Source organism: Parasteatoda tepidariorum, chromosome 7 (genome assembly GCF_043381705.1).
Source record: "Parasteatoda tepidariorum isolate YZ-2023 chromosome 7, CAS_Ptep_4.0, whole genome shotgun sequence".
NCBI lineage: Eukaryota > Metazoa > Arthropoda > Arachnida > Araneae > Theridiidae > Parasteatoda > Parasteatoda tepidariorum.
Genome location: NC_092210.1, coordinates 73,033,536 through 73,045,865, shown reverse-complemented (window position 1 = coordinate 73,045,865; position 12,330 = coordinate 73,033,536). Strand labels below are relative to the sequence as shown.

The following is a 12,330-nucleotide window of genomic DNA, read 5'->3' as shown; positions in this document are numbered from 1 at the left end:
AAACTGGAAACTACTGGCATTCAAATGCTTGGCGTGTTCTGCTTCAATGTTTGGCATGTTCTGGTTAGTTTTTTCAAGTTCTTCAGCTGTTCCTTAGGGAAATTTTGATTTTTATTTGCTGCTAAGAAAATGGCGTCCGTCATGGCCGATGATTTGGATGAAACTAAATGAAAACGTGATAAATTAATATCTGATATTTACAGGCTCACGATAGATGGCGTACTCGAGCGTTGCGATCGCGAATGATGAATTAAATTAAATTTCTTTATGAATTAATTTAAACTATTACTTTTGCCAACCTCAGTTTTTCACATTCTTAGATGCATAAATTTTCCCATGTATAATTGTTTGTTGACATTCCATAGGGCTGTGAAGAAATGTTGCCACAAATGGAAAAATTTAATCCTTGACTATAACAAATCCCAGTTTTATGAAGAAAAGAATTTCTTTATAAAAAATACCATAGAATATCCCTAAGAGATTTTGGCTATAGTAAAATTTTACCATATACGTCTGACAAAAATTTACCGTACGTATATGGCAAAAGTGTATGTTAAAATTTTACTATAACCAAAACCCCATAAGGATATCCTATGGTATCTCTTAAGGACAAATCTAAGGCGAATTTTCCTATGGGTAAAATGGAAATATAATTCTGTTGCCAAAAATTACTATAATCTCGCCATCAAAACTCGTGTTTCACCATAGATATAAATAATTTTATTTAATCACAAAGAAGGTGCTTGGTATATATTTCTCCCTACGTGGTACCCCAAACGCATCAATGCCACTTCTATCTCACTTTGCCCCTTATTTAATCTTAACTGAGATGGACTTGTCAAAACATAGCTGTAGTTGAGTTCTTGAATTCATCGATATACTTATTTTAGAGATATAATGAGTTATTCATAGATGTCGACTTTTGATGTCAATTGTATTATATTTTATGTTCAGTTGTTTTGTTACGTGCCATTAAAAAATAATATATAGCTGAAGTAAGCATTAGAGTGAAAGTCTTAGTAGTTAAATATTTTTGCTTCTTTTGCCGTTACTATCTTCATCACTATTTTCGAAATTGATTGAAATATCAGTTGAGAAAAACAAAGAAAAATAAACAAATTATTTTTTAAATATTATCTTAACTTAAAAAAGAAATATACAGGTATGTATCGATTGGGAGAAAGGAAAAGCATAAATTATTGCTACTTATTGAGCTATAGTAAGCTCAAATTTATTGAAAATTAATTAACTTGGAAAAAATCCCAGTTAAACCAAATGAATATATCATCCATTTGCATATAAATGAACAATTTAAATGTGATACAGCTTTAATAGACGTATAGCCAAAACGTAACACCATATTTGTAAGGTCGTTGAAATAAATTTGCTTCATATTGCAGTTGAATCTTATACAGATATTTCTAAGAGTGTGAGCACAGTGGCCAAATGACTGGCCACCAAACAATTATTTTATTCTTCATTTTCTTTAAATTGCAATTATTGATAATATTTGCTCATACTTTAAAAACAGCTAAGGTATTGTCCCAACATGAGATATACCTGTGTAATTACTTTATGGAACAATAGGTAGCAATACTATAGAATAATATGGCTGAATGGCGCTTAACGTCTTCATCAGTGCAGTAGCTCCGGGCAGTGACACTTGACCTTAAAAACATCAGGGTAGGGTATACCGAACAAATGTAAACCGTGCAGAGACACTAAAATAGCAAACTTAAAGAAAAAACTCAACTGTTTAAAAATAAAATAGCTGCCTGTTAGATAGGTAGATCGCATATTGGGATAATAACAAAGTCGATATAAAAGTAAACGAATGTATTAGTCAAATTTATGGTTGTTTGAACTTTGTAAAATGGGTTGTTTTTGTTTTATGATTTCATTAACGAAAGCTATTATTGATTTTAAAAAAGGGCAGATAATACAACATAATGGCACGATAGTATCTGATATTTAAAAAAAATGAAAATACTAAATTGAAACGCGATAAGGATGAATATAAAAAGCATATTTAACTGAAGATCGCACTAACTTTACAACATCAAAATTACTTAAATCCGAGAGATTGACAAAACGTGATGAGAAAAAACTGAAGCAGATTCTGCAGAAAAATAGGAACATCAGACGACTGATAACTCTAAAATTTACGAAACAGTTCAGTTTAAACTCGGAAACAAAGAGCCCAAAGAGAACGTTTCGAAGAGAGTTTTATATTTTTTTAGTCTTTAAAGTTGATGAAGCATCGAATATAAAATGAAGCGACAAGACATTCGACCAGTATGTTTAGCTTAAAAAACTTTATCTATATTCAATGAAAATAAAGTTTATAATTTCACAATTTTTATGAAAGTATTCAATAAAAACAAATTTTTCTTAACTGTTCATAATATAGATTCATTTAGTGACTTACCCAATATTTTTGTAATTTGGCCCATTAAATCAACTGAATCTCCCTTTTTCACAGCTGTTGTTGCTGCCATATAACTGCATACAACAGGGTGGTCTTCCTGGCAAAATAAGTCCATTGTGTCTAAGCAAGACTTGACGCTTTGTGCAACAACGCCAGCAATCATAGCATTATCTCCCATGTGACGATGTACACCGCCAACCTCCCCAATGATTCCCCATTGTATGGCAAGACCTAAAGCAGCAGAGAATCATTTTCGTAAATTTAAAAAGTATGTGTTTGAGAAAAAAAAAACACTCAAATCTTTTGCATTATAATAATAATAATAATAATATCGTAATAAAGAGTTGTAGGTGCTTTTCACCTGCACAAAAATTTGCTGAAAATAATTCGTCAGTTCTGCAAAAAAAATTTCGTTCACATATTCGCCATGTATCTAAATTTAAGGCTGTTCTTCTAATGCTTTTTGATGTTAATAGCGTTTTTAAGCGAATAATAAGATTTTATTAAGGAATTTTGAGTTTGTAACAATTATTCACGACTATTAGGTTAAGTTTTACCCATCATTAACCAGCGCCTTTTACGTCCTTAAAAAGAAAATAAGTTTTGATGAGAATAAAAAGCATCTACGATAAAATAAATTTAATATTTGAAAAAAAATCGTTAACTTTGTATTTATTAAAAGCATAAAATTATGCTACAAATTGAGGTTTTTTCATTGAGTTTAATGATTTTTATCAAAGGGAGAAAATCTCCCCAAGTTGGGAATATTTTAAAAGATTTAATGATTTTTTTTAAAAATATTTAAGCTCTTTTTCCGTTTTAAAGTTAAAACATTTCATATCATCAGTGTTATAGTATCTGTACACGTGTAAGATTCTACAAAATGATTCCATTCAATGAAATGAAGCAACATTCAATGGATCCCTTTAATGGATTGTTCAGAATTTTCTTAAAATTGGGAGTAATGTAACAGGTTTCGCTTTTATGATTAAGTTTTATTTGACGAACTCAAACTGTGACGATTTCATTTTACTCTGCAAAAACGATCATTCTTAAATCAGTTATACACTCTATAACAAAAAAATCGAAGCACCAAGAACGCACTATGACACGCAAAATCGACGCTCGATCAGGCTGGAATGATGCCGACTGGGGACGTATAGTCTTTAGCGACGAATCCCGCTTCCAACTGTGTTCTGACGATCATCGAAGACGTGTTTGGAGACGTACAGGGCAGAGGGGGATCCTGACTTCCCTATTCCACGCCACACCGGCCCTCAACAAGGCATTATGGTCTGGGGTGACATTTCCTTTGACAGCCGGACCCCTTTGGTCGTCATTAGAGGTACACTTACTGCACAGCGGTACGTCGATGACATCCTAAGACCTGTTCTGCTTCCATTCCTTTTGCAGCACCCTGGGCTGGTTTTTCAGCAGGACAATGCCAGACCACATACGGCACGTGTTGCTATGAACTGTCTGCAAGCTTATCAAACTCTTCCTTAGTCTTCCAGATCACCAGATCTCTCTCCCATCGAGCATGTCTGGTATATGATGGGAAGGCGATTGCATCTGGCACGGAATGTTGATGACCTCGTTCGACAATTGGATTGAATTTGGCAGGAAATACCGCAAGAGACCATCCGGGAGCTTTATCGGTCTATGCCACTCCGTGTGGCAGCTTGTATCCAGGCTAGAGGCTGGCCAACACCTTATTGAACTTTTTACTGTAACTCTGCAATAAATTATTCAATTGTTCTGAAATTTTAATCATTTATTATTCTGTACATTGTCTACCTATTCACAAATTTTCGTTAAAATCAGACAACTCCTTCATGGTGCGTCGATTTTTTTGTTATAGAGTGTATAATCAAAAATAAGTTATTCATTTAAAAAGTACTATTCGTTAAAAAAAAAGCCTAAAATCATTATATTTAAATTGTAAACCATTTATTAATTTAAAAAAAAAGATTAAAGATTTTTTAAATATTTTTTTCTTCAAAAAAAACTGTAAAATTACGATATACTTAAATTGAAAAGAGAGTTAAAATTAATTGCGTTAAATTTTTCATTTAGCGGCTCAAAGAAGTTAAAAGTTTCAACACGTAATTTTATTTATATACCTGAGAGGCCATCTTGCCTTCTTCGCTCACACACTCTCTCCATAACGGAATTAGCATAGCCGTAGTTTGTTTGACCCGCAATACCACGACCACAACTGATGGAAGAAAAGCACACAAAATAGTCTATTGAAGGGCAATATTTTCTAGAGAATTCGTCTAAATATCTTGTTGCTATTGCTTTAGGTGCACAGACTTCTTCAAACTGCATCGGCGTTTGTGTTTCCATGAAAGCATCTTTCAATACCTATAATTAATACATGTATTTTTTTTTAAATTGCCATATTTTTAAAAAGAGCATTAAGAAGCTCTTTACTTATATGCCACCGTTTTAAATTCAAGAAAAAAACACGCTGCACTCTTAAAATCTGAAAAAGCTTTCGTTAACATTGTTCTCGAATCTAAGCTGAAATTAATTTTGATAAAAAAGAAACAGTAAATTTTAATTAAAAATTATGAATGTTTTACTGATTTATAAAACATATAGTAGGAATTATGGATGGTGCAACATCATTATTATTAAAGGGCATTTTTTGCGCACTTTTTGTTAAAATTTCCGATGATTGTTTTTGAGTAAATTGAATTGTATTTCGTTGATATAGCACTCAATTTCTTACTTTAATTATTGAGTAATAGTGAACTTATTTGCATAGACGTTATACTTCAGCAAACAACGTTCTCAGTTTTCTATTTCAGAAATTAAGTGATGGTGGTCTTTTGCATAGACCTTATATTTCAAGAAATATCGTTAGCACAACGCTCAATTTGTATTTTTAAAGGTTAAGTGATCGTGGACTTTTTTTGCATAAACCTTATACTTCAAACATCGTTTTCACAATGCTCAACTTGATCTTTCAGAGATAGAGCGATTTTGGGCTAGTTTGAATAAACCTTTGATTTCTAAAAACATCATTTTGCTGCACTCAATTTATTTCAGAAATTGAGTGATCGTAGGCTTTTTGCATAAAACCTTATGCTTCAAGAAACATCGTTGATATAGTTCTCAATTAACCTTTTTAAAGATTAGGTGATCGTGAACTTCTTTGCATAAAACTTTAGATTTCTTGCAAAAAGACCAATGGATAAAGTCCAACAGCCAATGATCTGAGCAGACAATTTTGATCACTGAATACGACCACGGAATTTCACAATAAAGCTCGAAATATCGCCCAACAATGGAATTGTGTTGTTCGTTTCGTGCACCGCTCCTTTTTTTTTTAATAATCCTGAACTATCAGCTGGCAGGCTGCTTTTTTTTGTTGCTAAAATTTAATAGCACCAATGGCAAAAAATTCAAACCTGACCTAAATTTTAGGACGCTCTTTATTTAAAACTGAAATGTGTAAACTGAACTATGAGCTGGCAGGTTGCTTATTTTTTTTTCTAAAAATTAATAGCACCAATGGCAAAAAATTCAAACCTGACCTAAATTTTAGGACGCTCTTTATTTAAAACTGAAATGTGTAAACTGAACTATGAGCTGGCTGGCTGTTTTTTTTGTTGGTGAAATTTAATAGCACAAATGGCAAAAAACTCAAATCTGACCTAAATTTTGGGACGCTCTTTATTTGAAACTAGAATGTTCGTAAATTATTTTACCACAGCTGAATTGAATATTCCGCCAACTGCGCCAACTTTGGATGCTTCCTTAACTAATTGTTCAGCTTCATCTCGTATCGCTGCATTCAGTGTGAGTACTTGAACATTGGCACCCATTCCTTTCCATCGTCTCAAGCATAGACGCTGATATGAAGTTCTAGCCCCGTACCTCGATGTGAGTATGACATTTCTGCCACCTCGATTGAGGATCCATTTTGTTACTTCAACGCCAAATCCCCCAAGACCACCGATGATGATATATACTTTGGCTGGATAGAAATATGTATTTGGAATGGCTGGCAAAGTCAATAGTTTTGGAACTGCTCGTTTATCAGGTTCTTCATCACGTATCTAAGGAGAAAAAGGAGAATTAAATCCTTATACCAATACTTATGATTATACATAATTAAAATTGATTACAATAATAAGATGAAATAAGTGTTGTAAAGACTAAGTTTATTAAGTAGACTCAAAAGACTGTTTTTTTATCTATTCATTTCTTTACTTTAAACATAAAATAAAAACGTAAGGTTCATCATTTTCATTATAAGTGTGCAGAGTTTTGGATGGTAAATAACGACGTTTTTCGTTTTACATCTGACGATAATAAAATAAATGTCTCCTTTTTAGTCACTTAGAAAACGTAGTTTTTAAAAATTTGCATTTCTCTCTAGCCTTTTTTACTTTTTAATTTTGTTTCTGTCAGTTTGTTTACGACGGTAATGAAACTTTATAGCAACATTTAGAAAATAAGTGTAACTTTTTTTGACAACAGGAAAAGAGCCCCTGTCAAAATTTAAGCATTTTAGCTAGTCGGATAATGGTCGAAATTTTCATACTGATAAATTTCTTTTGTCCACTAAATTGAAGTTTTGCTTATAGCGGTCATAAAATGACTGAAACTTTTATTGTCCTTCAGCGCAGATCTCCAGAGGAAATTTGCTCCCTCTAGTTAGTCAGGAAGAGGACGAAATTTTCATGGATGATAAATTTTGTTTGTAGTGGTTGAGAAACAGTTCAAAACTGTATTATCAGCAGAAACACAGCTTCAGATGAAAATTGAGCAATCTAGCTAGTTGGAGAGTAGTACGATTTTACTGTAAGAATACAATCTCTGAAACACGTAAGAGATATATTAAAATGTAGTAAAATATGTTTTACAATTTTTGATTTACTTGAACAAAATTTTACTTTCCACTCAGTAAAGTTGAATTATTTCGATTTATATTCGAGGCATTATCTGCTTTATTTTTTATTTTATCCCCATCGTTGAACAGCCGACTCAATTTTGAGTTTATGACTTACAATGTTCAACTCCGTAGCCTTGCAATTTTGAGCCCGATCCAGACGGCAAGGGAACTCCTGTATCAAGTATTAGGAGAAATTTGAGTTCTTGAAGGACTTTTTTCCCCTCGAATTCGCGCTACAGGGAGAGGAAAATCTCCCTCGGTTAACCTGACGACAAGGATACTCTGAACCATGATCCATCTATCTACCACTGAGGATATTTTTCGCCAGCGCTGGTGGGACTTTTGGTGCGAACCGGTCCGGAATAGTCATTATGTATTGAAATGAACTAGATTTAGTTTCAGACATTATTTTGAGTAAAAACTCTTTCGTATCTAAATGTTTGATTTATGTTAATGTAATTTTGACGATTCAAAAGAGAAATTAATAAAAAGGAAAAAAAATAATAACTTTTACACTAGTTCTAAAAGAATTTTTCGATTAAAAGAGAGCAAAATTTCGTTACTTCTTGTTGGAGGAAAAAAATGGGACCTAAATCAGCTGAAGTGATTAAACGAACAAAATAAGAAATGATACAAAAAAAAAGTCAATTATTGAAAGAAAGGAATAAAACTTGCCTTCAACACCACTTTGCCTACGTGGATTCCTTTAGCCATGTATTTAAATGCTTTTTCCACTTCATTTCTCTGGAAGACTTTCCTGTCCAAGGGTTTTACAATTCCACTTTTGATGCCTTCTCTCATTAACTGTATGATCTGATTAAAAACTTCAATATTGTGAGCATTCCTATCAAAGAGTTGATCAAGGAATACACCGTGAAAGGATATGTTCTCCAGAAAATGTTTTAACCCTATTTGCAAAGATGAATTCACATAAAACATGTTACATTAAAACAGAGACAGTAATGCAAATGTGGAAATGTAACGATTGAGCACATTTCCCTTCCTTTCAGTTAAGGTTAAATATAGAGGAAAACGAAGTTATTAAGTTTTCATGGAGCAGAAAGTATTATGCGTTAAAATTATGGATATTATTTTTAATGGGGGAGTGGTCAAACAAAATTTAGTTTCACGTAACACATCTTGAAATTCTTAAAATTAATTTATCACTTGGATGCGATAACGCCTTTGTTCTGTGGAAGAGAGTGGGAGAAATGTTCGTTGGCCTCCGTCAAGGATTAAACTTTGATCGTAGTTGGTTGCTCTAACCACCATGGAGAATGGTGTTCATCCCCAACCCAGGTGAGTTAGGAAGCTTTGTATAGTGGCTGCTGCTGTTTCTTCTTCGTTGAAGTATTAGTTTGCGACTTAATGTTTATATTTTTTGCTGATGATTCTAAAACTACACATTGGTAGAGGAAATTAAGGAACACTTGCATATATCAGATGCAAAAACATCTGTTTTAAAAATCAAATCAAGTTTTCATTGTCTATTTTGTTTCTTTTTAAAGTATAAGTCAATTATAAATTTCTTTGATTTTTTGGACGTCATGGAGCTTTTTGTATAATCTAATATTTACATTCTACGTATCCAAACACTACAGAGAGCATGTAAATATGAATTTGTTGCATGTTAATGAAATAGAACAACATCAAATAACTATAACATCGATTATTATTTAGCTTAGATCAACAATTTGATTAACTTTCTTGAAATAAGTTATGCAATTTATCAATATTTAAAATAAAAAAGCATAGCATCTTGGTATTTGACTCTTTCTTCCCATGTTTTGGATATTTTTAGCAAAAATGTTGATATATAGGAAAGTATTGACAATCATTAAATGAGACCTGATTTTGTTAATGAGTCGAAATATTTGTAGCTGCCATGAGTTTTGAAAATAATTGATATTTATTTGATCAAGTTTTTTTAATGGAAAAAATGGCTTCTTTATAAAATTTCGAAATGGAAGAAAGATATGTGACTTTTCGGATATAGATATGTTACGGCCACTTACCTAGCTGTCTGTCCAAAGACAAGTCATATTTTCCTATTTCTATAAACCTGCCATGCTTGGCCACACAGCGAACACTAGCTAAAAATTTATCACCAGCAAGAGAGTTCAAAACGACATCGACACCTAATGAGAAAACATGTACCTAATTATAAGTAAATTACATTGAAATAATTGGTAACATATGAAACCATTAGAACAGGCATATTCAACCTTTTGCAGTTTAAGGATATTTTGGAGATTACGGTTTTCGTGAAGGGACCTCTTGATCAAAGAGTTTCATTCTACTCAAGTTTTCAAAATTATTATTATATCGTTATTTTAGCACAATACAAATATCTTAATAGGATAATAAATAGTAAGGTAGCGAATGTTTTTTTTAATAATTTTCTGAAATATGCTCTATGAATACTAAAAAAAAACTATAATATTTAAAATTAAGACAAATTAAAAAAAAGAGTTTTTTTAATCACATAAATACTAATATTTGTACCAAGGTACCTCTGTGGAAACAGGTTTTTACAGCAAATTGAAAGGAATATGTTGAGCTAAAGAAATGGACTACCCTGAATAACTTTTGATATAATGATCGGATCTTCACACTCTAGGACTCACTGTTAATGGTTTGAGGGGACTTTCTCAAATATGCTAATTAATTAGTGCAGATGAATCAGACGCAAAAATGTACTTTTTTAAAATTTGATTTCCCAGGAACTAAATTTTGAATGCCGCTTAAATTTTGTATTTTGCCATGTAAAATTACATTTTGTAAAATGGTAAAAAAAGTTGTGTTCCTTAGATTTCAAAATTTTTTTGACGCTTATTAAATAAAATAATAAAAAATAACAAATATTCTAAAAGTTATTTTTTGCATGGCGTTATCTTTGCATAAACAAATTATAAGTGTGTGCCAAATTGTTCACCTTGCCTTAAAAGTTTTTCAACTTGCCTAAAAACAACAAAAAAAAAGGTGTTAAAAATTATTATTTTGATGCAATTATCTGACCGAATGGATAGAAAGATACGACTTTTTTTAAAAATTTTATTTCTCAAGAACTATTAGACCGATTTCGCTTAAATCTCGTATTTTGGCCATGAAAAATTACTCAAAAGAGTTAAAATGATTACATTTCAAAGTTTATTGACTCTCATTAAATAAAATAATAAAAAAAATATTCACTAAAAGTTATTTTTGTATGGAATTATCTTTGCGCAAACAAATTATAAGTGTGTGCCAAAATTTTTCAACTGGCCTTAAGAGTTCTCGAGATAAGGCGAAATACACAAGGGGTTCGTTCAAACTTTGGACCACTCTTTTGACCAAGCTATCGGGACCATATTTTCCGGGTTGCGGCTACCCCTGATATTTTAGGGGTCAGAAATCCGTTGAAAGAAAAGTATGTTTAATCAGAAAAAGTACGTTTTTGTGTCTGATTTCATAACTTAACATATCGTCTGTAGTAATTAATCAGCATATTTGAGGTCACCCTCTCGAACCAGTTTGATTGAGTTCTAGAACGTGAAAATTCGATAATTTGATCAAAAGTTATTCAGGTTGGTTCCTAATTGTTGCACACTGTATTTATTTCACAGCCTTTTTTAATAAACAAATAACTGTTATGAGCAATAATCTGATTTTTGTTAACTACGTTGGAGGAACCACTCTTTTTCTAAAGGTGAATTCTTTACATCAAACATCTCTTTAGTATTGCTTCCATTACCAAATTTCAACTAGAGAAAAGTAAAAATAGACCATACAAATTATATAATACTTGCCTTTTCCCTTAGTTCTTTTCATCACCATATTTTCGAAGGTAATATTCCTTGAACAACCAATGTTTTCTTCTTTCACTTGTGGGAAAATTTTTCTTAAATATTTTCTTTTATCATCATTTCCTGTAAAACAAATAAGTAAATAAAACGAAATAATAAATAAATAAGCAAAATGATATAAAAATTTTATTTACAAATAAAGTGAAATAAAAAAGAAGTAGATAAAAAAATTATAAATGAAAGTAAATAAAAAATATACATTTTTATTAAGTATCCTGAATTGTATTCTTAAAAATCAGATTAAGAACAGCATATGTGAAATTCAAACACTGGGCATTTTGTCTGATTAAAAATTTTGAAATGCGAAATTCAGGTTTTTCAAAATCTCTTCATAAGTAATGCATATTAATTTTTTTATTAATTCATAGTACTGAGACCAGAGGCTCCCAATTTTTTTCTAAATAATTAAAATTCTTTCGGTGGAATCCCGATTTTATATAAAAAATTTATTAAGCTAATTGTAAACGTTATATTATATTGTTATATAAGACTATTATTAAAATATTTACTTAGCGGATTGAAGATTTTTCATCGTTTTATAAATTTTAATCATAAATTAGTTTTTATATCCGGCAGTTAAATTTGCAGCCCTTTTACTAGATCTAGTTATGAAATGTTTTTGGTGTATAAGCTGAAAATAAATAAAATAAGCCAAATTATGGTTCACTTCGAAATCGAAACTTAAAAGAACTGCTATACACGTTGAAAATGGTTATTAGGGAACATTCCTTTTTTAAAGTGTTTTGCTATATTAGTTTGATTTGAAAAGCGCGATAGAAAAAATGCTAATGCAATATTTTATAAATGCTTGTTCTTTTCAGAATTTGTTGAATATATTGTTATTAGCATTTACAAATTTTTCTTAATGTCATTTCCATTTCATTAGTATTTCACTTGAAATAATTTCATAAAGGCAATCGAAAGATTTAATAAATTATGAATTATGGGTTGGATCTTAATATAATTAGATGTTTCAAAACTTATCAATTGTTATAAGAAGTATTAGCTCACGGAAACCGTTCAATTTCACGGAACCCTAGAGTTACACGGAAAATTATTTGGGAACCACTGACTTAGACCAGAGTTTCCCAAACTTATGACTTTTGTGTACCCTTTCTAAATTTTCCATAAAGCTGTGTTCCACTAAT

At 31.4% G+C, this 12,330-nt stretch overlaps 1 protein-coding gene across 1 annotated transcript in view; it reads right to left on the bottom strand.

The window, feature by feature from the left end:
- The window catches only part of LOC107441937 (fatty acid synthase), a 67,561-nt gene that overhangs the window by 11,600 nt on the left and 43,631 nt on the right, over positions 1-12,330 (bottom strand). The window contains exons 19-24 of the mRNA XM_043048093.2: positions 11,126-11,245; positions 9,353-9,475; positions 8,013-8,245; positions 6,148-6,498; positions 4,552-4,795; positions 2,429-2,659 (exon numbers count right to left, since the gene is read on the bottom strand). Coding sequence (XP_042904027.1) covers positions 2,429-2,659; positions 4,552-4,795; positions 6,148-6,498; positions 8,013-8,245; positions 9,353-9,475; positions 11,126-11,245 — 1,302 coding nt within the window. The remainder of the gene's footprint in view (positions 1-2,428; positions 2,660-4,551; positions 4,796-6,147; positions 6,499-8,012; positions 8,246-9,352; positions 9,476-11,125; positions 11,246-12,330) is intronic.